This window comes from Sceloporus occidentalis, unplaced genomic scaffold (genome assembly GCF_023333645.1).
Source record: "Sceloporus occidentalis isolate IW3139 unplaced genomic scaffold, rSceOcc1.0.p SCAF_89, whole genome shotgun sequence".
Taxonomy (NCBI): domain Eukaryota; kingdom Metazoa; phylum Chordata; class Lepidosauria; order Squamata; family Phrynosomatidae; genus Sceloporus; species Sceloporus occidentalis.
This window is the reverse complement of record NW_028317069.1, coordinates 560,118-587,725: the sequence shown is the minus strand read 5'-3', so window position 1 is coordinate 587,725 and position 27,608 is coordinate 560,118. Positions and strand designations below refer to the sequence as shown.

Sequence of the window (27,608 nt, the reverse complement as noted above, 5' to 3'; positions counted from 1 at the left end):
ACTCCCTGCCCACTTCCCCTCCTACCACGTCAGTAGACAACCCGCCGACAGCTGCCCAAAGAAGTAGGGTGCATGGACGTTCTCAGGCACGATAATAACCCAAGAATGCTTTCCCTCATTCAGAGAAATGATTTTCCCCGGTTATCATCTAACCGCTGACCTTCATAATGAGGCCAAAGGTTCAGGCAGCCTTCGCTTGGGTTGGGAATTGAAGGGGGTAACTTTGGGACAGGAAATGTGTTAGAAACAAACTAAACTACAGGTAGCTTTAATAAAACAATTTACATTTGTGAAAGCAACAGGGTCCGCTAAACAACTCCACGGCATTCAACTCACGGAAAATACCCTAACCCAATTATACTGCTAACCGATAAACCGCTAAAAATCACGCACAACATTGATTTCCACATTGGAGTCTGTCCAAAATGCACACCATCAAAACGTGTATCTGTTCCCTTTACATTAAGCCGGTCCCATATTGTTAATAATGACTACGTGTAACAGCCTATATCACCCAAGCCCCCAGACCCAGACTATAAAGGATGTGCGGCCCACTGACTGCCCGGCTACAGATCACTCCCTGGGGAAACCAGAAATCCCAGACTGTTCTGGACTTTGCTTCCCTCAACAAACAGTCCTGCCTTTACTGCTCCTACCATACACCAAGTACAACAATCCCCGCTAAAGACTATATCACCCACAATCTTCTATTGTACCTTTCCGTACTTTATTTCTAGAGTCTTTCACACATACCCCTGGTTACCCAGGGGTTTAAGAGTATTGCCCCATTCCCGACAATTAGCCGTGGTTACATCGCGCATACAATGAAAATAATCAGATTGCCCTTGTGCAATTCACATTCCTGATACAGACCACATCTCCAAATGCAGACGTAATCACAAGGTCATTCATTCATACTCACACTCGGTAATCCATCCACACCCACTACATATGAGGAAGAACTATTGCCTTTTTTACTATTGCCTACAATTCCAAGTCATAAGCACATACTCACAAGGCTACTATCAGGGAACGGCTGGCAAGGGGGGGGGGGGTCTAGAACTTTTATGGGTCATTTATAAATGACTTTAGGACAGAAATGGATATGTTCTTTGCCATATGGGTTTCAGGCTTGCTTTATTACAGGGCCACTTGATTGGACTTGTTAACTGGCCCCCTGGCTACTAATTCATGTATACATTTATATATATTCAGCAACTATGAGCAAAGTTCTACCCCCAACCATAAATAACCTCTCCAGACACCTATCTCCCCAGTCTATGATCAGCAGCTGATAGGGACTATATCCTATTTATTTTCTATATTTATTGCTACCACAAACAACTCTCAATAACTATCTAAAATGTTAAAAATAATATCTCTGGTATTCGATTCATATGATAAGGATAGTTTCTATATTTAAAATGTAATTTGACCAATTTAGAGAATCCAGATTCTCACTTATAACTTCCTACTGCCTTCCAGGGCTATATAATAGGAAACCACCACCCATATATGACAATTCCACACCCTATTTTGGAGTTTGCCTTCAGAAATTCCCTTCGCTTAGTGTGTAATAATATATATCATAATTACTGGGGGTCACAATACCCAGCAGTCCAGATAACAATTCAATAAGCCAAACCCTATGGTTCAGAGGGGTTGGGCACCAACCGCTAAGTGGCTTTACCCACTTTATCTGGCCTCTAGAATCAGCCTGGTCTGTTGAAGGCTAATGCAGTCATTAGCTTCTCTAGCACAGCTGCAACATTCACCTCTTCAGATATTAAGCAGCTTTCTAGAATCTGGGCTATAGGTGACAGCAATCCCTGTGTCAGCCGCAGGTCTAGAGAGTCTAGTAATGTGTGTTTGTGGAATACAGCTGGGGAGCCTCAATGTTTCAAAACAAATGTTCTAGATACTATAGTATCACAAAACAGATACTTTACATCCTGCCAGTGAAGATCTGGTTTCCAGGAGCAAAGCACCACTAGATGTGGGGTTCAGTATCCAGAACTCTGCTGGATCTAGAATTAGAATGGGCACAGAGAACAAAAGGGTTCTAATTTCCAGAATATATGTGGTTGTCTGCAGCTTATATCTAGAAAGAGGACTTGTTTGGAAGAGCAGGGTCTACTTGGGCAACTAAGAAGCCCTAAATGACTATTGATCGAATGCACTGCAGCCAATTCTATGGGGGCTTCCAGAACACAGCCATTCATCTCCTCTCTGGCTGAACCTGGGATCGTTTACCCCCACTATGGATCTGGAGCCTGGCAGGATTTACCCCCTTGCCCTACGCCAACTGAACTGCATCTAGCTGCCTCCTGGCACAAGGCCGGATAAGTGCATTTCTTTCCATCCTCCCTGCGATCTCACCTTTCTCTGCTGTTTTTCCCAGGCTGGATCCAGCAGGAGGTCCCTGTCCCAGTCCTCCTCTGGCTGCATGTAATCATTCTGCTGCCCATCATAATGATGATCCATCACTAGCTCGCTTTATTCTGCCCGATCTCGGTACTTGCGGTGGTCCTGAAGTTTATTTTCCCCCCTTTTGGGATCGACAGCAGATCCGAACGTGTAGCCAGCGCTACCAACGTAACCGAGCGAAGGATCCGTAACTACCCGGGAGGGGGCAGCCCTGCTCCAGCCCAGCCCACCTCTCCTAGCGATCTGATTGGCTGGGGCGCAGCCATGGCTGTTAGTTCTGCTACTGGCGACAGAGACCATCAATCAGTGTGACTTCTCGTGTGTTTATTACCTTGCTCCTTCGCACTTATTTCTGCTTTTTAATGAAATAGCAGCGATTGCGGGGTTTTATGAAGCTTAAGACGTTTTATAAAGCACTTTTTACTTTCTCCGGGAGATACGGATGAATCATTTCCCCAGCACCGGTGCCAGTCCCAGTAATAAGCCTGGAATGCACTATACAGGGGAGGGGCAGCCTGCTAGAATTTTACCTCTGGAGGGCAAATCATGTTGAATGGCTTTGGTGACAGTCATCAGTACCTTCAACATCTGCACCCCATCTATCTATCTATCTATCTATCTATCTATCATCTATCTATCTATCATTATCTATCTATATTTTGGAGCAAGAGATCATAATCTAAAACTAGAGGGTCACAGGCTTAGATGTGATGTAAGGAAGATTTACTTAACTGAGAGGGTGGTAGATATGTGGAACAGCCTCCCATCAGTTGTGGTCAATGCTAACACAATGAGGGAAGTTAAACATACATGGGATTTCAATGAGAAGACTAGATGAGATCAATAATTGCTGTTAACTTCTATGTTTTAAGGTGGTTTGGCAGTAGATACATAGATTTGGGTTATTACTTATATATCAATATGATTAAACAGAACAGGCCACTATGAGCACCAGCTGCTAGAAGCTGATTCTGGTCATCAAACTTCCCTTTTCCCGAAATAAATGGGGAAGTTCTGGTTGCTTGATGACCTAGATTTCTAGGAGCTGAACCCAACTCTCTCTAGGAACTCTCTGAGAACCTCTTTACCTTTCAACACGAAATAACTGGTAAATGTGCCAGTCTCAAGGATGGCATCTGGCCTGGCACCGAAGAGCTGGGTGGAACAAGGAATAGGATTTACATTCCAAGATGTATATTTACCCCTAGCTCTCCTGGCACCCTAAAAGTTCCATGAGGACACTATTTGCACAGAAATGTTTGTGCTCTTGGAATAACTGGGGTAAAGTTCCAGGTGTATCCAGATAAATCTGGTGTCTTGCCCTATCCTGTGGTCAGGGTTGGCATGGAGAATTCTGTAAAAAAGAGAATAGGGAGCTAAGAGGGTTAGACATATAAAGCAACGATGCAGCAAAGAAACAAGGCAAGCAAAAGACGGAAATGTGTATCTCTGACCATCCTAGTTTCCCTAAAGCATGCCCCTTTGGGATGTAAACAGATGTAGCATAGGGTATGTGCTAATGCTTTAAACGGCTCAATTAAAGACCTAGTGCACGGCTAAGGGCCACTCCGGCTGTACAATGCATTCAGCTGACTAAAAGTCAGGACTCGGGGAAAGTAGTGTTTGAATGGAAGGACAAGGGAAAGGAGAAAAAACAGAATAGATATACAGAAGGGAGAAGAAATCCAAATCAGAACATAGTAAAGAGAGTAATTGGTTGTCAAAAAGAACAAATCTGCCATCATAATACAAGCTCCGTTTCTATTGATATGCACAAATGCGCCTACTTTGAGCTCAGGGAACGTCAGGTTCATCACAGAACAAAACAAACGTTTTCTCCAACCGTTTAATTAACTAAAGTTTCAACTGCCGCCTTGATTGTTTTAGTGACGCATCACAATTGTGTTATTGTTTGTTTGTGAACAAATATTTTGACAGGTAAATTTTAATGAACAAGATGTTTTTAATGTGTTGGCATCGGGTTCCGTCAACAATGAAATTCATTACAGCCTTGGACACTAGGCTTATAGCTCTCCAGGGAAACATAATAGCGTCACAAATGAAGTTGGTCTCAGTCAGAGGGGTAATTGGGCCCTGGTACCCCTGTCAATGAATACCCCCTCTCATAAATGTTTTCTTCTTGTCTTATGGTCACCTCGCCTGGCGGCCTATTGTTGGAGCGGTGACAAAGAGACACGTGCCATCCTGCCCTCTGCCACTCTGCCATGCCACACTCAGGGTACCAGGTTTACGATCCCCAACCTGTTAATCGACTCATTTAAGACCCTGGGAGCCACAAGGAGAGACCTGCATGGCAGATTTACAGACTTCTCTCATTCCACTCTAGACCATCAAGTATTGAGACTGCAAGAGTGCTGAGCAGCTAGACTTTCTGAGACATAAACATTTCACCAAGAGCACCTATCTTATAGGTCTTGATGTTCCCCTGCCATATTGAGAAGATGGATCGACAGTATCCAACTATATACATTGACCATTGCTTGACCCACTTTGAACCTTGGAACCTTTACACCTACTTTATGCAGATTGTACTGTTTTCGTCATGTTTCTAGAGCAGGGATAGCATTACCTTCTGTTACAATGTGTCTAAACGTCTAACTACTTTGTGTCTGGGAATTGTACGCCATTGAGGACTATGTTGGATCTTCATAAATCATGAAATGCCCAGGGTACCTGCTGATTTCCGTGATCTCGGTTTAGAAGGGTTATTTACGGGAGCAATCTAATGTGAACAATGTTGCATTGTACATGTCTCCTAATGTGCACCGAGGAATGTTCAAATCAGACCGCGCTGACAAGTGTTCCCCTAACTGCTTTTGGGATAAAAGCTTTGCACTGTATTACTGCTGAGTTATAGGGAATGTGAGTGAACAGGAAGGAAGTCAGGACTCACACAAATAAAGTAAAAGTCTTGGGGAACGAGGCTCACGGGAGGGGAAGTCAGAAACACTTGACATTGAAAGTACATCTGGCGAAGGAAAGACATGGCTGCTTTGCTATACGTGTAGCACCACTGCCCAAATATCCCAAAGCAACATTATCGGGGCCTTTGCTGCCATTTTCTCTCATCTTCCTTAGTTGAGCCGCCATCATTGATGGTCTAGTAGGACACAAAGAGTGGAAATCTGTGCACCAGGGCCGGACTAAGGATGAAAAGCGGCCCTGGAGCTTTATGATGTACAGAATGTTCATCCAGCCAGGCTTCATGTACAGTATCCAGTTGTCAGCCAACCACTGCCACTAAAGCAGAAGGGAGGGTAAGTATGTGGCGCTCTAGGCCTGCGGCCCACCAGGCATTTGCATGGGAGCCATGCACAGCATCTCCTTATATGGGCACGGTCGTGGTATGCCCCTGATTGGCTGCATTGAGGTGACGTCACTGCTGCTCGTGGCTCAGCTTGTTGCCATGAGGCCGCCATAATGTCTTCCTTTAAGGAACTGCACTACAGGATGCAGCTGAGTAAACCATAGATCTCTACTGGAGGAGAATAAAGAAAAGGAGGATAATCTGCTCCCTCTTTCAGGACATCCAGGGGAGAGCTGTAACTGGTGTGTCCCTGGGGAAGGAGCCCTATGGACCGTATTCTGAGGAACACATACATTTTACATGTTACTGATCAGTACATGTAAAGTGCTGCCCTGCAGTATGTGGGATGTATGACCAAGTAATTTCCTTCTGTAATTGTATACATCCCAGACACTGCAAAGCAGCATGTTACATACTGTATATTGTATACTCAGCAACATGTGAAATATATGTGTGTGTGTGTCCCTCAAAAATGGCCCATATGGCAACCTTACCCTGGGGCTAGGTGTCTACACACCGCCATAAGTTCTATTGCTATTCCTGTTTATGTTTCCATGTTGGCTTTTCGATGATTGGCAGACCAGAACCATGTGTGTCCATATCTCTGGAAATGTTGGAGTTAATGAATATTATTAAATGGCTTTCTTGTTTACCTTCTAACAACACGACAAACACATTATAACGTCACAATGCAAGGAATGCTGGGCTTCACAACCAGCAGGGAGTGACTGCAGGAACATTTTGTGTTATTCACACTCGCCAGACTGAGACGGAAACCTCCTGAACCTGAAACTTTTTAAAAAAAACGCCTCTCTGGTGGTTACATTTCTGCGGTACTGAGTGCTTCCTTTCATAACGTGCAGTCCCTGCCTTCCCAATAGATCCACCAGGAGACAGTGACAAATGCCACTATACAGTTACAATTAGTAACATACTAACAGTTAACTGTCAGACTTCATCCAAAGTGCCTTCCTACAGGCCCTTCATCTCTCCAGGCCCATTTACCACGCTAGACCAGTCTCTAATTAGTGCTTTAAAAGGCGACGTGGGCCTTTAAGTCACCGCAAGGACGGTGGCTGTAAAGGGGCAACTGGGTCAGGCCCAAGGTAAATACACCTGATGGACAGCCAAGGAGCTGGGAGGTCATTGACAAAACCATAAAGAGAGTTCTGTTGAGTCCCTATAAACATATCTATTCCCCCCAAAAAAAGAACCTTAAAAGGTGACACACAGGTACCATATGCATTACAGTGCGTTTGATGGCTGGAGTGTACCTTTACTAAGAGTTATTTATGATTAACGAACAATTTCAAGAGAATAAGACACACGTTGTTTCATTTTCATCATTGTATTTAAGGCTGAGGGTTAGTTGTGTTACAGTAGATACACGCTCCACTCTTTCTAGACAGTATGGAGTATGCCAATTCCTCTAGTGCTAACAGAAGCTGGCATATTACCTGTCGGAGATCCCTGCATTAAGATGACCTATCGATGACTTAACTTACTTGTTTGATGTAATTTCATTCAAGTACCAAACATACAAGGAAAACCCATCAGATTCCATCAACAATGAAGTTCCCCAATGATTAGTCCTCCTCGAGATGAGGAGTAGTCTCTTAGCAAGCTGAGGATCAGCCTGCGATAGTCTCCGACAGTGATCTGTTCCATACCCAGGATCAGTCGGCTCCTGGCAAATCACAAAACGTCCTTAGCACATAAGGTGCCAAGCTTCTTCTATGGCACCTTCTATGGGACTTACCTTACTTGCTGTTGTGAAGTTTACTATTTGTTATTACGAGCTGTGGTTCTCCAAGAACATAGTGTGTTTTAAAGCGCTTTCACCTATACATTGTGCTAGCTAATTAGCTAGCACATATGTATGTGAATAGGTATGTTTAATCTCAGACGCCATAAAAAATAAATACAAAAAAACTACAACTATGGCTGCTGGGAGGGTTAAGCATGCATATGTGCAACCACAATCCTCTATGTTATATCAGCAACCAGCAATCTAGGATTGGACTGAAGGTTCATAGCACCCAGGCTATATATAAATATCATATATCTATATAGATATAGAGAGATATATGCTCTACAGGTTTAAAAAAAATTGAAGATTTGGTAAAGATGATACTTTTACAGGCAAACTGATTTGCATTAGATTGCAAGCTTTTAAGACCACTTTGGTCTAATCTTACCAATTTTATATAGCACCAACATATTCTGCAGTGCTGTATATTCAAATCCACTCGGGTATTGCAGCCCTTATATTTAAAAATCTCACATGTCAAACTTTTCTTCTATATTTTAGCATATACGTACAAGGCATGCTTATTTTACACACATTTTATTATTTATTCATTTATATAGCGCTATTATTATATTGTCAAATGATTGAAGAGATTTTTATTGACAAGTTCATAATAAATATAAATAAATCAGTGGTTAACGTGATATATTCAGTGACACTTCTTAACTAAAATTGTACCTCCGTGATACATATCCATGATATATAAACATGTCTCCATGATAAATATATCTAATGATATATTATTATTATTATTTGTTGTTTTATATAGTGCCAAAATATTGTGCAGCTCTGTACAATGTTTATTTATATTTATAAACATATCTGCATGATACATTTCTGTAGTATACCGGTATATAAATACATATCTCCATGATACATATCTGTGATATATAAACATATCTCCGCGATACATATCTGTGATATATAAACATATCTCCGCGATACATATCTGTGATATATAAACATATCTCCGTGATACATATCTGTGATATATAAACATATCTCCGCGATACATATCTGTGATATATAAACATATCTCCGTGATACATATCTGTGATATATAAACATATCTCCGTGATACATCTCTCCGTGATACATATCTGTGATATATAAAGATATCTCCGTGATACATGTCTGTGATATATACGTATCATGGAGATATGTTTGTATATTTGTATGTATTACTTTTTATAAGTATTTTTTTTCACTAAAGGTGGCATCAGACCAGCATGTCTAGTCTAATAAAAGAAGTTATTTTTTTCATTTATTTGGTTCATCTGTAGTCTACAAATATCTTCATATATGTAACCCGGGATAAAAGGTGGCCGGCGTGCGAGACAATGTGTTGGAGGGAACCCTGGGTAAACGCTCGCTGACTTTAGAGCTTCCCGGGTTTACACTGCAAAGTATGCAGGGGGGGGGGGCGGTTCAGGAGCTTCCCGTCCATGTAAGGTAAGGCATGGGAGCCAAGCACAGCTTCTCCTTATATGGGCATAGTATTGGTAAGCCCCTGATTGGCTGCCGTGGGGTGATGTCACCGCTGCTCGTGGCTCAGCTTGTTGTTATGAGATGGGGATCGGGATAACGTGTCGAAATAATCCTGCTGCCCTGTATGGTGTATTGTGATGTGTAATAGGAAGCGCGGCCTGCCCGGGCAGTGCTACCGGGATAAAAGCAGCGTAAACACCGGGAAAAAAGGAAACCACTGGAACTCTCACCTACAAATGTTCTACAAGACTTGGACGAGAGCCTCCGGGTTGTGTAATAAGAGACTAGAAAGCACAAATGACATTTTATTGACGTGCTTGGTCATTTGTACGGAACGAAAAGGCCGTGCCCACCGGGTGGAATTCCAGAGCAGAAGCTTCGCTAGAACCTGGGTGAAGGCCACAGGATAAAAACCCGAGCTACAGCGTCTGTAAAACAATGATTGACGGCTGTGTTTGCCAGTATGATATGCGGTATCCAGGCAAATGTAAAGCATGAAGATCACTGGTCTCCCCAACGGCCCATTAACACTATGGAGGGCCGCGCGCTTTCTTTAAAAGTGGAGTGCCAGGATATGACATAATGTCCTAAATCCCAAGGGTTCGGAGCAGGTGCTATTAGCGTTTGTGTGTTAGTTATGGAGGGGGCAGGTTGCCACTTGGCTTTACATGGCCCTATAGGACAGAAAGCACTAAACCTCTCCTGGTTGGATCACAATTAAAACTCCCTGCTTGAATATAGGTTTTTCATATGGACAGTTATTAGAACCATATGGTTGCCATCATTAGTAAGTTACAATAGACTCATTATGATGGACTATTAAACGGTTAATATTTCAAGTCTCAAGGTAAAACTCACTTAGAAAGCTCAATTTAAGGCAATCACCATAGCAACCAATGGATAGGTGGGGGTTAAATGAAAGGCTCAGCAGTTCTCAGCCCTTAGTTGCTATTTCAAGTGTCTTGAATTTACATAGAATGTTTCCTTTTTATAATTTGCAAATTTCAACTAATCCCAGGGCACAAAGGTCAAGCGTCTCAAAGTAGAAGCACTTGGTGCCTCATCTGAACTGCAACTTCCCATCACGCCCAGCCAGAGCAGGAGCGCTGCCGGTCATGATGAGAGTGCTAGCTGTCAGAACGTGGTGCGCCGGTGGATGCCAGACGTGGAATAAGGGATGAATAATTAGTGGAAATAAAAAGTCTAGATACTTTATTATGTTTAATATAAAAGGAACGGGAGCAACAAATCACCAGATGTCCCCTGTTACCGAGACTGCTTATTAAAAACGCACCATGCAGAGCAACGATTTTAATGTAATCCTATTTTATACATTTTCCATAAGCATCCTGAATGAAAGGGTTAAACTGATCACATAGAAAATGCAGAGTACACTGCGCCAGGCAGCCATGCATTAATGTGGGTACTTTATTACTTAGAAATGCATTCTTTACCTGCCCTCCCTACCATGTCCCCACTGCGTGCCAACACAGGGCAGAACGGGGCAGCACTACACCCAGAGGTCCACCTGGGCCACCAATACAGCAGCCTGGACAGCGGCCATACAGCTATCTGCCGTTATATTCTGGGTTTGTGCCAAACTTGCAAGGTTTTTCCTCGTTGGAGCATTAGATGTTTTAGATGTTTGGACGGACAAGTCATTGAGAGAATATTTGTAACTTTGTAAATGGAATTAGATGTTTAAATATTCCTAAAAGCCACGTATGCATATGTTTATATATGTCGTATTTGTATTATTTTAAGCATGCAGGGGAAGCAATTTTTCTTTCAACATCATCTGAGCAGGAAGCTGGGCTATGAAACAAAAAAAGTTTAAAAGGCAAGAAATAATTGGCTTATTATTATCTTTTATTTATATAGCGCCAACAATCTACGCAGCGCTTAATACAATACATATATTCAAGGGGTATGACGAGACGGGAATGGACAGACTAAGACAAACCGATACTGTACGTTTAGTCATGTCATGGTATGATGTCATCCCTAACATGTCAAATGGCCATGTGAAGTAATTTTAGTGGGTGTGGTCAAGGGATGGGCTTTACTAGGACTTTTTCTATGATTTGTGTCATACGTGTTTAGTTTACATCGTTTCATTATAAAAAAAAAAACATTTTCAGCTCTATATACACAATTGAGCCTAGAAACTCTTTGGGATTGACCCCGAGTCTCCGGGGGAAGGTTCTCTGTATCTCCGGGTCAGTTTCTTCTTTCTCCAGGGACAGCAGAGACGTCATTCCCGCTCCTCACCTACTAAAGGCTGTCTGCGGCAGGCCCTGCTTTTGCACGTAGGTAGCCCACCCAAGGAAGTCCCCAAGCATGAGGACATGATGACATTCTCAGACGCACCGTTCACACGGAGTTCCAAGGAGCTGGTGACATCAGGGAAGGAAAGAAAAACACAGAGTTGTGGGTCCAAAGGAGGGACTTGGTATAAGAATGGGGGGTTGAGAACAGCTGTGTGTGGAAACAGAAGTAACTTTCAGGAGGCTTGGGGATGGGCATGAGGTGGGCAGAGGCAGATCCAAACACCAGTCTTCCCATTGAGAGATCGAAGACTGCGCTGGAGGCTCAGTAATCAGAAGTGATACCTGGAGCCCAAAACCCAAGAGTTCCCAAGTATGTTGACAGATAGACACTAAGTCCAAATGCACCACGTCTTCAACCTTTAACGTCTTCATCTTATCCCATTGTTCATTGCTCCCCGCGTTCCAAAATAAGGCACACATTTAAAGGTGTTGGTAAATATAGACAGAGCATGCTGTAGCACTCAGCTCTCCTGAAATGCCTTCAGAGATATACCTCGGGGCCGATAAAGAGGAAACATCTGATTTACAGATGTGACTGACGGAGGAAACATGTTGCAGCACTGAACACACCATCTGGAAGGTGCTTCATTTCAGATGTTTTAGGAATACATTCCAGAGACAGTTTTTTATATATATATCTGTAACAGGAGCTACGGAGAGTGAAGTCTGTTAGTGACACACGTGGGGTTCTGGAAGAGCCGGATGAAGCCAATACGTTTCTTCCAGAGGGTTATGAAACTGTTAAAGTCAGAAGAGTAGGTGAAACAGCACCTTTAACATCAAAACCAGGGCGTGAGCGGCCACATCGAATGCAATACAACTGCCCCGGCTGTTGCTACATTTACATATCTGGGAACTCTCAGGGTTTTTGCCCCAAACTCAGTGTGAAGAGTCAGATTCTCAGGGTCACACTGTCTATAGCTGACTCCTTACTATTCTATATATGTTGTGATCCTATATAAGACTTCCAATTGGTGCTTCGGCTATGGTTGATATCCCTGCTTGAATGCAGACATTAGGGAAACTATAATGTTCCAGCTTTTTGCTCATGCTAATTACAATCTAATAGACACCATTTGGTTTCACTAATAGGAAAATGATTGCTGTTGCGCTGTGAGAGCTGCCAACTTGATGCATCATGTTTAAAAATTCTGCCTTCAAGATATTTGTCACAATATCTTTACAATCTCTAGAACACTAGCGGCACGTGTGGAGTGTGCAGAGACAATGCAGGCAGAGTCTTGTGTCTTTGAATGTTCTTCTAGTGGAACGGGAGGAAAAAGAGCTTTCCAATGTAATCTTCACCAAGGAGCTGCGGGAAATAGAGGATGATGTGCATTAAATGCCTTGGCTATGGGGTCTATTCACTAAATAGGGTGTTGGCAGGAGAGTTTTGGTTCTAACTCGTTGATGTCACTGTCCATCATGAGAGGGGCCATCCCAGCAAGATTCTGCTGCGGGAAGAGCTTGGCTGACCCTGTATGATGTATAGTTTAATAACAGCTCTTTTAAGTCTCCTCGTCTATTGAATTACACATGATACAGGGCCAGCCCAGTCCTTCATGATGAAGAAGCTTTAGAGAAAGAGGAAAGCTTGATGTTTAAAGTGGAGGAAAAAGCTGACGACCAGCTGATGACCTTCTATACAAGAAGGTTAAGTCACTGTAAAGTCTGAACGCCGAATAGTTTTACTTACTCTATTTGGTTTGGCATAGATATGGGTAAATATTTTTATTCGTATATTTATTGTTACATTGTGTGATTGGATACATGGTATCCATTAAATGAATAACTCAACTTGTCCTGGAAAAGAAATCAATATATATAGGTTGCACGAGACATGCCTGGGAACTTTACAGGTTTTCCCCGGTGAAGCGCCCATTCTTCTGGTCTCTGCGGAGAATCCCCATGTGGCGTGATCCACGTTGAGACATGCTTCCCTCCCCACCCGCTATCAATCCTTCAATGTCTGCGGACCAACGTCTGCACACCGCCATCAGGAAAAACGGTAGCTGAAGCTTGAATGTTCCCAGGTATGGCACTAAGGAAAGCGTAAACTACTTGTATGGCTCGTCCTACAGGGAGAAATGTGTCCTGACCCCCCGACACTCGAAGGGTTAAACCTGCAGCGCTTGTTGCGACATACAGCCTCTGGCCATTTAATTACATTTCTGGCAATTTCTTTCAGGTAGCTCACATTTGCTGTCTGTGCTCAGTTTACCAAGTTGCTGAATAATTACAGTTTGTCAGTTTGGTGCGGAAGCGATAACAGCCTAAGCAAGAACTGTAATAAGTGGGATGTTGTTTTCTATGGTAACATACAGCACTTTACCATAAAGTATTTTAAGTTTATTTAGCTAGCCACGTGCTGCCAAACCCCCGCGCAACTACTTGGTCTCAGTCTTTATTTTTATGAGATGGTCTGCAATCTGGGTTTACCAGAATTATACCACAGGCTGGTAACCCAGCCTAGGGCAGCAGCCGGCCAAGACACACCACCGCTTAGGTGACAGGACCCAGCGGTCGTGTAATCACCGGCAGGCCCTAGTGCACAGATTACTTAGAGCAGGGGTAGGCAATCTTCGGCTCTCCAGATGTTCTGAACTACATTTCCCTTGATGCTTTGCCAGCATTATGACTAAGAGCATTATGGGAGATGTAGTCTACAACATCAGGAGAGCCAAAGATTGCCTACCCCTGACTTAGAGGGTCCTTTCTTTTTGTAACTGGCCCGTGTACAGCGGCACAACCTCCAAAGCATGCTGTATCTTCTCTATGTGTCTTTGACATCATGGCGCTTCTATGACATCACGGCACTTGGCAGAGAGTAGGTGAGGAGCAGCTGAAGCGCCGTCCTGAGCCAAGCATAGGGCATTCCTCCACCTAAATACACAGCTGTATTAGAGGGAAAATTTTCCCAAATGAACCAAAATACATTAGGCCAAGGTATAAGCTTTCAGAAATAACATTTGGAGCTGGTGCTATATCGGCTGCCATATGCCGATTCAAAATTTCAGAATCAAGTAAGTTCAGATCAAACTGAACCTTTATTCTAGATCAGAAAATCAAGGTTTTTGCAGGGCCGTAGTGAACAATCACGATACTTGTACAAGATTATCCTTGCTGGGCGAGTGTACTAGAGGAGAACCAACACGAGCACGATGAAGCATTCTGCAAATGAACACCCAAACAAGACATAGGTGGGAGAAGGGTTTTTCTTTAATCTGTGGGGTAATTCTGAAAGCTGTTTTGTTGCAAACAAATTAATTACTAAATACAGAAATTTGTTCAGAAAATAAAAAAAGCCTTGTTTGGAAATGAATTTGATGGTAAGTTCCTCTATTGTTCATCACTTAGAAGGTAACAAAACAAAAGCCACCAACACAGTTTTTATATTCTGTATCAAAGATACCCCCAAGAGCATGGGGGTGGGGGTGGGGGAGCGCCAGATGCCCATTCACTCAAATATCAACAGAACGGGAATGAGGAAATTATAAAAATAGCTTAAAGGAGAAACAGTTTTCATTAGTGCAAACTAAACTTTGGCTGTGCCACATGTTCAAAACCAATGAAGCCAGGTATATATTGACTTAGAGAGTCAGTAACACATAGCCACACATCTGAACCCGACTGCATAACTTTTAGTACTTTTTATGTTTTCCTTTTCTTCTCTGAAAAAGAGTCCCCTGGCTCTTCGTGATCCGGCCGGTGCCTTTTCACTCCGCTGGATGCCTGGTATCCACCGGCGTCTGTATGATCCGTGAAGACCTCTTTGGTACATGTGTGCGTACCTACTGCCGTTAGACACGAGTCCCTATGCACCGGGGATGCCCCCTGCGACGGGACGGCACCGTCCAAATTGGAGTGAAAGCAAGATAATGCCGCCGTAGCTTCTTGTCTATTATTACTAGAGACTGGTGAATGACAATGTAAATGTCCATTGCTATGATGTGTACAGAGAATGTCCGTCTGATCACCTTCTACCTCCTCCTCCTGGCTTTTAACAGAATGGTCTATGCTTGTATTCACGGGAGGAGGAAACTCTCTGCTTAATGGGGATCGCTGGTTTAGAGTCTGTTGGTAGTTTTGGCTGCCTTGTGCTTCTTCACTTCCACACTGACTACAAGAACCTCCTGAACCAAGTGAAACTTCTCTATGGATGGACACCCCATTCAGTTTCTTAGTCTCTGAGGAACACTCTATGGACCCGCTGTCTTGTGAAGTATTCTCTAGATCCTCTGAGGAAAGCGGTTTCTCACCCTGATAGCTCTGACAAGTACTAAGGCTTTCTGGCGTGGAATCTCTCTGCGCAGAATGCTTTGTGTCTGAAGAAACGTCGTCGCCTTGTGCAGGAGATGCAACGGGATGGTCATTTTCATTTGAATGCGGCAATACACTGCGCCTTCCGCTACACCCTGGCCTTCCCTCTTCACCTTCCCCATCTGCATTGGATGGCTCTCCATCTTTCCCTTTAGAGTAGGATGTATACGAGTATTGCAGCCACTTATAAGCTTTGTATATCTTTCTCTCGACGGAGTTTATGCTAGAACAAAACGAAGACTTTCTTCCCACCTCCTTTGGCCGACTTCTCTCGGGTGATGAATCCGAAGACGTTGAAAGTTCATCCACCGTTAATTGAGGATAATCGTACACGTCTTCGCCAACAACAGTTGACGCGCTTTCATTGCTTAGTTTGACTCTTTCCTCCCGTTGCATTTTTTGGCGATGGCGGAGTGCGTTGCGTTGACGCATTGTGGCACGTCTATCGTTGAGGTTGCTTTCTTCGTCGCTGCTACTGGTGCTGGAAAGTTCTTCCTCTGGAATTGGGGACTGCGGCCGAGGAAGAGGCTCATTCTCGGTTTCCGTTTCGCAGGCGTTCTCGTCGGTGTCTGAGTTGTTGGAGGGGGCACACAGCCGCTTATCATTGTATCTTCTTAATGCTAATAAGCGTAGCTCATGGGATGACAACTCCTGTCTTGTAGAAGGGAATTCTGCTGACCTCTGGGACTCTTCAGCAGTGACAGTCTCGTCAAACAACCCTGCTGTTTGCACTGGCGAGGGAGGTAAAGAAGCTGAAGATTCGGAGTCGCTGTAAGTTGAACGTTCACTGACGCCAGGGTGAAGCTGTAAAATGGTGCTGTCGCTATCGGAATCAGAACTCCAACCTTCAATCTCCCGTCGCACCAGAGAATCGAAGAAAGCCATCATTCGTGGATCTTCCTGAACGGACTGGCTGGCGTAATCATGAGACAAACCACTTCCACTGTTGAGCACAAGACCAATATACTCTTCATGAGTATACAAGGAGCGGGAGTCATCTTCACTTTCTCCATTGAGGTCTCCAGAGCATCCAGGTTGTTTATAAGGGCTCCATATCTGCAAAATAAGACATGTGCTAGAGCAGGGTACAGAAATGAATTGGTATTTAAGGAGATCACGGATCATAACGTTTTCTAATGGGATCCCGCCGGCCTACAGACTTTACGGAATGCTAGCTAAACACTAATTCAGAACCAAGTTTGGGAATAAAAAGCTCTAGGCCAACTCTCACTTTCAAATATCTCCTTAGCGAGATATCCATTCCCCTTACCTCACCTATACACGTTAACCCAAAACAGGGCAATAGGTCCTTATTTTTCCTCCCCTTTAAGTTTAGGTGGACGTTGAAGACCTACCACGGGTGTGTGGATGGACAGATGTACACAATGCATTACAAAGCACTGATAGTAACTTTTCTATGGGACTACACAAAGGGATCCTTGCATTTGCATTCTATATTGTCTTTGATCGCAGTCGTGTTGGGCGGCTATCTTTTTTAAAAAGCCACATAATAATAATAATAACGGAAAAAAGACGAATAAAAAAAATGAAGACAAAAATAAATGATCAGATCTCACCTTTATAATCTTCTCCACTCCAGAGGAGCAGATCATGTAGGTGTCGGGGTTGAAACGCACTTGATTTACAATTGAACGATGTCCCTTAAGTACCATGAAAGCCCCGTTCACAACTCTCCCGGCTCCACCTATAGAAATAACACAAACCACATAGTTCTATAGTTACATTCGTGGCATATAGTCGGCTTATAGTAAAACATCTGCTTATTTAGCCAATTAACCTCTTACGTATATATTAAACGTCCCTAATATTGTCATAATTACATTGTGATCCATCCTAAGTCATAATGACATTCACATACCTGCTTCTGGGCTGGATGGGATTTTCCACATGTACAGGTTGAAATCATCGGAGCCAGATAGAATATACTGAAAGAACACATAAAATATAAATAAAAGGGTTATTTCATACCGTTCTACCAATCACTGGAGGCTCTCTCCGCATGTTCCTGGGGGGGGTATCACCTACCGCCTGATACAGGGGGGCATATATTAGGATATATTAGGTTCCCCTTGAGCATGTAATGAGGTTTGGGAAACATGATGCAGCTCCGTATTTTCTAAGGAATTACAGTTATGCGTCTGTTTTACATAACACTCGACAGCTCGTTCCATTCGGAATGACTTTCTAGAGGGCTGATATTTAGCCGGCAGCACGATATTAAAGTCTAGCTACTGCCATGAGCTCCTTTGTCCCCCAAAAGCAGCTGCTCAGCAGCAAGTGGACCACTTTGAGGAGGGCAGCTGCTGCAGCAGGGCTGCATTTACTGTGTCAGATAAGTGCTTTAATTCTTATTTTTCCATATATTAAAGTAATCCAATCCGGGAATCCAAACCACATCCGTCATTATTTGAAGAATATAAAAAAGTGAATTTATTTCTTATTAATGAAACCCCATCGACCTATTGAAAAAAAAGAGATGGACCATAACTTTGCTTAAACTTCTATTCTTATTAACGCAATATATATATATATATATATATATATATATATATATATATATATATATTAACTTAAAAGAACTTTTTTTTTTTACTTTTTCCCAACTTCTGTATGAAAAATGTAAATAATTTTTTGGCGTCAAAAAACGTTGGGCCCATTTGCAATGCATTTCGTGGGCTGTGGCCCATGGGGTTGGTGGTCTTCACCTCCTGCCTCTTTTACGTACGGAGAAGGAGGTCCCGACGGTTTGTCTGATGGAGGCTCTGTGCAGCGAGGACATGCCTGGAAGGAACGTGCGCGGAAGCTATGAAACCCCTAATGAGAAGGGATTAAGGCTTTCATTAAACGAGGCTGAATGTCTTCACTGAAAACTATTAGATGGGTGTAGGAGCCTCAAGGCAAACGTCTGCAGCAGGCTGCCTTACATGGAAGAATAGATTAATGCACCAAATCCAGTATTAATATTAAACCGCGTGCTATTTATTTATAGAAGCGGTGAATATAACTGCCTTACTAATTGGTTCTTATGATACATCTTACTACTAGATTGACAGGGATTATAAAACGCGCCCTATATCCAGGCTACGGCTCTCATCGCAGTAATCCATAGGCATGCTAAGTATGGGACTGATGTGCATTATATATTAGCGCTGGATGCCGGGCCGAGGAATTCTTCTCATAGATGGACTTAAGCGTTTCCCATGTCTTGCTGTTTACAGGAACGCTGACAGCGCGCTGGGTTTGTGAAGCATCTGGCAGAGTTACGGCTCCAGATAGAAAGACGCATTCCTTGGCGGCTCGAACGCGCGGAGAAAGATCCGAAACGGGGCTCGTCACGCGTACAAAAGACTTGTGGTTACTCATTCACTGCCACAAACTGCAACATGGTACACATGGAGCATAACGCATAAGCCCATCAACATGCCTGGAACATGCCTGGAACCCTGAATTTACAATAGACAAGACGGTCCTTTATACAGAAGTCAGATCAGAACACGCAGAGTCTTCTTACCTTCTAATCTACTAAAGCTACTGTTAGTCGAGTATCTAGTCCTACACACAAACATTCAAAGCTCTTTGGCCAGCACTCGTCATTTGGCACTTATTCTGGTTTCCTTCTTTCCCGAGAGAAATGGGAGAAATAAGATTTCCCATCAACAGAAATATTAACACCTGATAGAACGAGGCGCTACGAGAGTCTGGTCCACGGTTATTACTGCAACGCCAGAGCTCCGGATGTTACCTCCACTTGTTAATGTAATGTATTATAAACTCTAGAAGGAGGAATATGGGAGATGTAGTCCTGCAGCAGCTGGAGGGCCGCAGGTTGGACGCCCCTGCTTTATTATATGTCCTTTCCTTCAACGCAACTGCTTCCAACATAAATCAGGCTTGGAAAAGCACATCCCTCCAGACTGCTAAGTGATAAGAACCAGTAAACATATTTCCATTTTGAAACTCATAATCCATCGTTTTTCTGCGCAGTCTGCTTTCAATACAAACCATTTTAACGACGCTTTATCTCAGAGAAGTACGGAGGCTAAAAGGGAAACTTGCCAGGGGTGAAGGATAAAGGAGCTCGGTGAACGTCTACAATTAAGTATAGGTATGGTAGGTGCTGATAAGAAACCACCCGAGGGCAAAGAGCTACTTTGATCTGGCTTTTGATGATATCTACTGTCAAAGCCTAAGGGCCGTCTCACCTGGTCCCGGTCTCCTGCAAAGCAGCAGCTCTTCATGGTGCAAGAATTGAAGTAGCCCTGGTTGTCGAACTGAAATACAGGCAGACGCGAGTGAATGTCGTACAGGACGGGAGGCAAGCGTCTGCGAAGAGCTAGAAGCTGAGTCCCGTTGCTGTTGAATCGAACACTCATGGCACTCTGCAAGGAAAGGTTTCCACCGTATCGTAGCAGGGAGCTGAGGAAACACATCGAGTTCATGTGACGATAGGTTTTTGCAAACTTTGAAGCCTTTTGAAACATAACAAAACGTTAATACTATAATATGATTCATAGAATTATGCGGTCAGGTTGGCGTCCTGTGACATCATCATCACGCACCAGAACAGTTTATAGGAACCTTGGGACTCCAGAAAACAAGAAAGAAGCAAGAAAGACACCAACGTGCAGGAATAAGTGGCAGAATGGTTGGACCCGGCGTGATTGCAATGAATGGCATTCTCCACTACCCCTTTTCCGGAGATTCAGAATCTGAAACTTTGCCTGGGAGTTCTTGTGAAAGCTTTCCTCGTCAACTCTAACATATCCTGTATTCCATAAATCTGAAAGCCTGAGGACAGCAGTAAATTGAACAGCTCGAAATAATAATTCCAATCTCTACTTACGACCCATGCTTTCACTCTCTCATCACCTTGCTTCATTCTTACCTTCGAGACCCCCCCCCCCCCCATCTTATCTCTGGAATGCACTAACATGCCGAATCAAACTCCTCTAGCTTCAGGGTTTAAAGACATAGAAGAGGAGGCTACCAACTAAACAATTCCCTGTAACTGGTATCTAGCATGCTTCTTAAAAAGACAAAAAACCTCACTGCTCCTTAGTCTATTGTATTACGCACATAAGAAAAAGTGTCTGCTGATCTTTCCAATCATTACATTATATATATATATATATATATATATATATATATATATATATAAATATATATATAGGGTCCCACGGGCATATCTGATGATGTGTTGGCCTCTGAGTATATACGTTCATTGTTTGAATGCAAACGTATTGTCATCTTAAATTTACATCAGATAATACATGTTTATTATATATATATATATATATATATATATATATATATTTATTTATTTTTAAAGTGCTTGCTTACCGTCTAAAGGACTTTTTTTGTTCTCTCGAACATTGGGTGCTTTTACTCTGATACTGGTGGGATATTATTAACTAGGGTCCCTATGTGATTTTGGCCATCGCGGAGGATCAGTGGAATTGTGTTATCCTTTCACTTAAAACTATTTTTTTGGGGACTCCTCACCTAAGCACTGCTTTACAGACTTGCCCAAAATGATCCAGACTGTATTTTTCTACTTGGATGATTTTCACGGAGACTAAAGCCAAGATAGTTCTGCCTGTTTCCCCCTGAGGCTCTGTGATCTCTGTGTGCGCCTTACAAGAAAAGCCCACATTTCCCACGAAAGCCAGCAATTTTAGGAATGTGGCACCCTGCGAAGTCTGGAACGGTCGCGCTTCTTGTCGGGACCTGCGGTGATCGCCTCGGATTTGAGATTGTGATAGTAACCAGAGCAAGAGGAGGCTGCCCTCACTGAGCAGGGATATCACTCCCCCTGCTGGTGGAGACATGGAATAACATTTGCAATATGAATAATATTATATATTCTTATATATATAGTGCCATTAAATTCCGTAGCGCTGTACAATGGGATTATAGTATATCCAACCTTATCAGCACACAGTAAAAAAAGTTAAAAACCGCTATAAGGATTGAGGAAGCCACAGATGATGTTCTTAATCTCAGGGTATTCACCGCGTTTTATGTGACACTTGTTAAATTAGACCGTGGCAAATATAGAAAAGAACCCTAGTGCTTCGATGAGTTGTTGGGAGATCGGGGTTTTTTCACTAAAGGGAAAGTTCCTGAAAAAGCTCCCTGGCTTCTCTTTAAATTATGAAGGACATCACCAATACACTTCTGCTGCAGGGGTAGCATGGCTGACTGTATTATAAATAGTTAAATAAGTGAGATTTCTCCCCTCACCTATTGAATTATGCATTACACTAGCTCAGACCTTTTTGCAGGAGAAGGTTGCCAGTGTTGGCTCTTTATAATGAATAATGAAAGGACTAAGCAGAAGCCCCAGCTTTCCTGAATACACCCATCGACTCTCTATTTAGGGAACGGGCCCCCATGTCCTGACGCCGGGCTGGGAGCTTCACTAAGTGCTCCTTTACTGCACCAGCACGTTTCCCTGATAGCAGTACTAGCAGTTCGCGTACGGGGAGGGCTAGCTTCTTACCTGTGTGGTTTCCGAATATCCCAAAGTCCAACTCCCTCCTTGGAATTAGCCGTGGCCAAGAGCCTGGGTTCCACCGGGTTAAACATGACGCTGTGGAACGCCGATGGGTAATGAGCCAAGCAGAAGGGATCTGGCGGTGCAAGAGAGACACTGGTCAATACAGCACGTCATGCCCCATAACCAAGTTCTATATCCCATCTCACCCAGGTCATTGTAGCCACGTGCCCTCAAGGCCTGTCCTCCGGAAAGTGTCCAAGCGGCTGTCCCATTATTACTAAGGATGCATGAATTATATAGAGCTAATAATAATAATAATTAATAATAATAAATCTTACCTCCATGCTGAGACTCCCGGATATCCCATATTAGAACCCTCCCATCATCAGATGAGCTTGCAAACACGTTATCATTGACCGGACTGACCGACAAGCCATACACAGCCTCTTCGTGGGCAAAAACATCCAACGTCTCGCCGCTGAAAGCAACAAAAGACATATAAATCCAGCTCAAAAGCTTGATTCACACGCAGCATGGATCAGGGCACCACCAACGCTACATACCTTTCAACATCGTGAAGGATCACTTGTTCATCATTTCCTAGAAAATAAATAAAATCTGAGCAAACAAGCACTTAGAGCTCGAATTAACCAGCAACAGGTGAAAAGCGGCACTTTGAACAGCGTCCTTTTCCTAAAGCAAAGAACAAACACCCTTTCTAAGGTGTCCTTATGACTGTAACTTGGTGTGCTTGCCTGGTGTAATTTGTTGATAAAGGGACCACTCCAGAATACCAGGGAGCCCCTGAACCAACAATGCATTCGTACCTTGTAATAAAAAAAGTACTTACCTTAGGGAGACGCAGAAGCTGCAGAAGCTGCAGAGCTGCAGCTTCCCACTCCGGCTGTTGCCTGACGTTTCACACCTCTGATTGGCTGCATGAAGCCAATCAATCATAGGAAAGTACTCCCAAGGGGAGTACTTTCTGCGCATATGCACAAGGGTCTAATTTGGGCCCCACCGGCAGCGCCAGCCTAGACAGCGCTGGACCTGACCGGCGGAAAGTATATTACGTGTGGGGAGATATGCTGGAGCGGCACCGCAGAGAATGAAAGGGATCTCTCAGCTTTCATATACATAATACATATGATGGCTGCAGTGTCTCTTTCATTTTTCCTTTTAAATGAAAATATAATAATGTTCTGCCCCAGCCTAACCCTGCACTATGGGTTCTTTATACATTAAAGACTCTGTAGGGCAGCTAAGCCCTTTCCATGCCCCCTGGCAGGCAAATGGCACGGGCAGCTGCGCCTCTGTTCAAACCTGAGAGCGAAGGGCTGCTTCCCATGTCTGTGCATGTGTTCCCGTGGACAGATGCCAGCGATGGCGCCTGCCAACATGGGGGGTGCTGCCAAAAGATCAAACACGCGGCTTTCTCATTGAAAAACTCGATTGGATGGCATACATGGATCAGCGACGTGAACACAGTCCGATCCGTGAATAAACACGTCCGCCTCTCTTATGCGTATTTGATCGACGCTTAATTAAAGCGATGATGTCATCTTTGATCAGGGCCGCTGGGCATCATTCCCGGACACGCTCGTTCCATTGGGAATGTTTTCCACGACATTATGACTCGAAGAAACGAACGACAACCTTTTACAGATTGAAACGGTGCATTCGCAGCGTGAACAGTCACACCGGCGGGTTACAAAGCCAACGCGCTGATGTCACAAGCCCGGGGCTGGAAACATCTGGAACAAAGACTCGCCCGTGAGGAAGCCCCCATGGCACAACTGTTAGAGCCTGCCATGCCGTCAAGTCTTTCGGCCCGCCAGGTCTACTGTAACCTCACATTACCGTGTAAGATAATACATGTGACCAGAGAATGCTCCCATATTATTTAATTATTATTATCGTTAATAAATCCCAGATAGACTTTTACTGCATCCCCAGCAGGGATGGACCCCCCATTGCCAAATACCGCCATCACGGGGACATGTGGTGACACACCTACTAACCCACAGGACTCGTGGGAAGGGAGGGCCAACATAGGAGAGTCCAGGCTGTCATTAGACATCACGATCTCCCGTGTAGCCGCAGGGGATGTCCCTGTCGCTGCAGCAAAGTCAGGAAGTACCGGTACGTCGTACTGGGCTTCTTAGCACAGCTTTTCCGTATGGTCGCGGAGAGGATAAATTCCCTCGCCGTTTTAGCCTCTACCGCTTCTCACGGCAGGCTGCTCCGTTTATACACCACCCTTTCGGTAAAGTAAGTATCGTTGTAGACATCTATCAGGGATGTATTGTGCTTTGCTGGTAACATTACGAGGAGACTCACCCCCAGAGAAGACTCTCGTGTTTCCGCTGTTGAACGCCAGGCAGAAAATATTTGAATGATGCTCCCCTTTCAGCTGGATGGGATTAGCTCTGGAGTGAATGGCTTCCTCCATATGCCACAGCAAAACGCGCCGGTCATCTCCTCCTGTAACAGACGGTACCTTATTAACTGGGCAGACAAACTCTGTATCTACTTCCAGGTGTGATAATGTTTGGATGAGACAATGAGAATGTACAGAACAGAAGGTTATATATTGAATGCCCCCCCCCCTTCTCATTCTGATCCCCCGTGCAGCAGATCACGCAGCGATCAGACGGCAGTGCTCCTGATCACAGTACCCATGATCGGCTGGCAGGGGGTCATCAGAGACCCCGGCAGGGTCCCTGCAATGTGGATTAACAGATGAGCAGGTATTGCAACATTGTAACCGTATACCCCAAACGTGGCATTCCCAACGCATGCTATATTCATTTCATTTATCATTTATTTCCTATATAAAAAACATATTAAATATTTTCATACAGGAGAAAGGGATGATGATGTCACACTTCCCACCTCATGTAGTAAGTTACATTTAAGAAAATAAAATGTGGAAATAAGTAAGGAAATAACAGCTACTCTTAAAGAGGTTCTGAAGCAGCTGCGTTGCATGGAATGGTTGATGGGTTCCCCACGCCTGCCTGCTTTTAACATTACAAGTACAAGGGCTAAATCAGGGTTAATGTTGGTCTCTTTCACGGTGTCCTTTACCGAGAGGGGGGTAGATTAGCGGAGCAGCCACCCAGCAGGAGCGGCAGAGGCCAACACAGCGAGGGAATTTAAACATTCATGGGAACAGGTAGAAAGCAAAACACGGGTGACTAGAGGGGCCGAACGGGTCTGATCTGCCGTCATATTCTGTGTTTTACCCCAGATCCCATTGTACAGCGCTGCGGAATATGGTGGCGCTATAGAAAACATACAATATAACATAGTACGATATGATAACATATTATATAATAATATAACACAACATAATAACAACAACACATAACATATATATAAATAATAATAATACAATAATAACGTGTGTCGTGCGATAACGTGTGCTCGCACTCATGTTGTACGTTGTCACTGTTTGTGTTAGCCGATATGTAATATTTACACTTCATAACACTTCAGATGGCCGGAGGGAAATTGTTGTATTTTGGGGCAGGTGGCTGACACGCAAACGAAGGCTAACGCGTGTGCGCCGCATGCATTCTGTATGATATCTATAGGGCCCGTCACACACAGGAAGTCACGCAGCAAACGCAATTCTGGTCCAAAGTGGCGACACGGGATCAGTCCACTGGTTGCTATGGTAACCACGCCACTTTAGACCCTATGCAAAGTGCTACGTAGGTCATAAATGCCAGATATTGTAAAGATCCTTGAAAAGGGTTAGAATGACCGGGGGGGCTGTCAGCCCAGAGTGGGAAGCCGTGGGGTGGATATTGTCGGGGTGAGGCCTGTGACACGGCATGTTTCCGGGGGTAGTGGCCGCCCCGGTGCCCGGTTTTCGGGGTGCGGCCGGGGGGTGGGGAGGTGTTTCGGGGACGGGGCACTCGCCTGACACCAGCATGCTGCCCCCGCTGTTGGAGAACTCGATGGCGTTGACGCAGCCGAAGTGCCCGAGCAGGTCCTTCTTGTAGAGGTTCCTGCAGGCCTGCAGCCTCCTCCTCTGGAAGTCTTCCTTCAGTAACGGATCCCCGTGGAGCTCCCTGCGCGACAGGAAGCCTGCCACCGACAGCATACCGCAGCCTTTATTCCGCCTCATGGTGGCAGCTACCGGACCGGTCTGTGTGCGTTTGCGCCCACCGAGCCTCCTCGCGCACACTCGGCAGTACACACCGAGCTGTGTATCCTCCGCTCGCGGGGCCGAGCTCCTCCTCCCTCAGCTGATCTACAGCTTCCTCCCCCTGACCGGGCAGGCTCATCGCACTAACAGCGGGAGAGCCCTGTCATCCGTCCCCGCAGGAGCTCGGTGCGTACCGCACAAAGCGCCCCACACACACTTCCCAGCACTGGCAATGCCACAGGTACGCCGTGACTTCACTATACATCACGAAGGGCCAACCCCAGTGAGCTCCTGCTGCAGGAAGCGCTTGGCTGGCCCTGGATAATGTATGATTAAATCAGTGGGACGTCTCCAGTCTCTTGCACTATACATTATACGGGGCCAGCTCATCCAATCTCACTAGGAAACTTGCCATAACGAATAGTGGAGTGATAGGGTTAAAGCCATACCCGCTCCCCCCCCCCCTTTAGGGAGTATACCCAACGTGTCCCGGATCTGTGACATAAGATACTTTTAGTACATTGATTGCTTCCCACGCGTGGAACACTCATGATCACCGTGGATTGGACCATGCGTTCCAACAACATCAGGGCTGTTCTTGGCTAAGGCATTAAATGTTAATAGACACATGCATGTCATCATGTCACGTGCGTGTAATGTACCTTATCGTGTGCGCGCACCCCGGCTATACACGGTAACAGCGCCACATGCCAGCGATAACACTACTTTTTAAGTAAAGTGACGCTGGCCCCTGTCACCGTGGGACTTTAGACAGCTCGGGGCCCTTAAGGGTTAAACAGCTGCCCGGCTTTCCGTACAATAGGAGCGCAGCGTACGTGGCGTGATGACGTCATCGTAGGAAGTGGAGGTGTGTGAGGGCTGCCGGTGGAACGCTTGAGTGCGTGCCAGCTGCGTGTGTGCGGACGCAGCCACCAGGTAATTGGGTACCGGGTATGCTTGTCGTTTGAAGTCATTATGGAGTGCCGGTGTGCTGGCACTTGAACGATTCGTATAGTTTACGGTAAAGCACATTTTTTTTTGCCGGTTTGTGAAACGGTGTGTAAGCCTTTTAGTTGGTACCTGTTTCCGCAGAGGACCCCGTTTTACAGCAGGGCTTGGGGGTAACGAGTCTAGACAGGCCAAGGATATGACTCCTTGTTGCAGTTGGTTGCCAGGCAGGCAGGCATGCCTGCCGCTGTCAACAAATGAGACGTCCACCTTGTGCG

General features: G+C 44.5%; 2 protein-coding genes across 12 annotated transcripts in view; both read right to left on the bottom strand.

Moving 5' to 3' along the window:
• LOC149284650 (alpha-actinin-1-like) overlaps positions 1 to 2,484 on the bottom strand; it is a 36,135-nt gene extending 33,651 nt beyond the window's left edge. For all 11 annotated transcript variants that reach the window (XM_089496381.1, XM_089496384.1, XM_089496387.1 and 8 more), the window contains exon 1: positions 2,380 to 2,484. In XM_089496381.1, the coding sequence (XP_089352507.1) occupies positions 2,380 to 2,484 (105 nt within the window). The remainder of the gene's footprint in view (positions 1 to 2,379) is intronic.
• Positions 2,485 to 15,034: 12,550 nt separating this feature from the next.
• Positions 15,035 to 26,361, bottom strand: LOC149284649 (DDB1- and CUL4-associated factor 5-like). Its single transcript, XM_089496410.1, has 9 exons — positions 26,154 to 26,361; positions 24,564 to 24,707; positions 22,787 to 22,823; positions 22,562 to 22,701; positions 22,227 to 22,356; positions 19,927 to 20,140; positions 17,583 to 17,649; positions 17,281 to 17,408; positions 15,035 to 16,759 (listed from the first exon to the last, which is right to left on the bottom strand). Exons 1-9 carry the CDS (start codon positions 26,359 to 26,361, stop codon positions 15,035 to 15,037), a joined length of 2,793 nt encoding a protein of 930 aa, XP_089352536.1.
• Positions 26,362 to 27,608: the final 1,247 nt, after the last annotated feature.

Coding starts and splice junctions, on each gene's coding strand:
- LOC149284649 (XM_089496410.1), bottom strand. CDS start 26,361: ATGAGGCGGAATAAAGGCTGCGGTATGCTGTCGGTGGCAGGCTTCCTG. Junction 20,141..22,226: donor GATATTCGGAAACCACACAG/GTAAGAAGCTAG, acceptor GTGTTTCCTCAG/CTCCCTGCTACGATACGGTG. Junction 17,409..17,582: donor CCCATCCAGCCCAGAAGCAG/GTATGTGAATGT, acceptor TTATTTCTATAG/GTGGAGCCGGGAGAGTTGTG.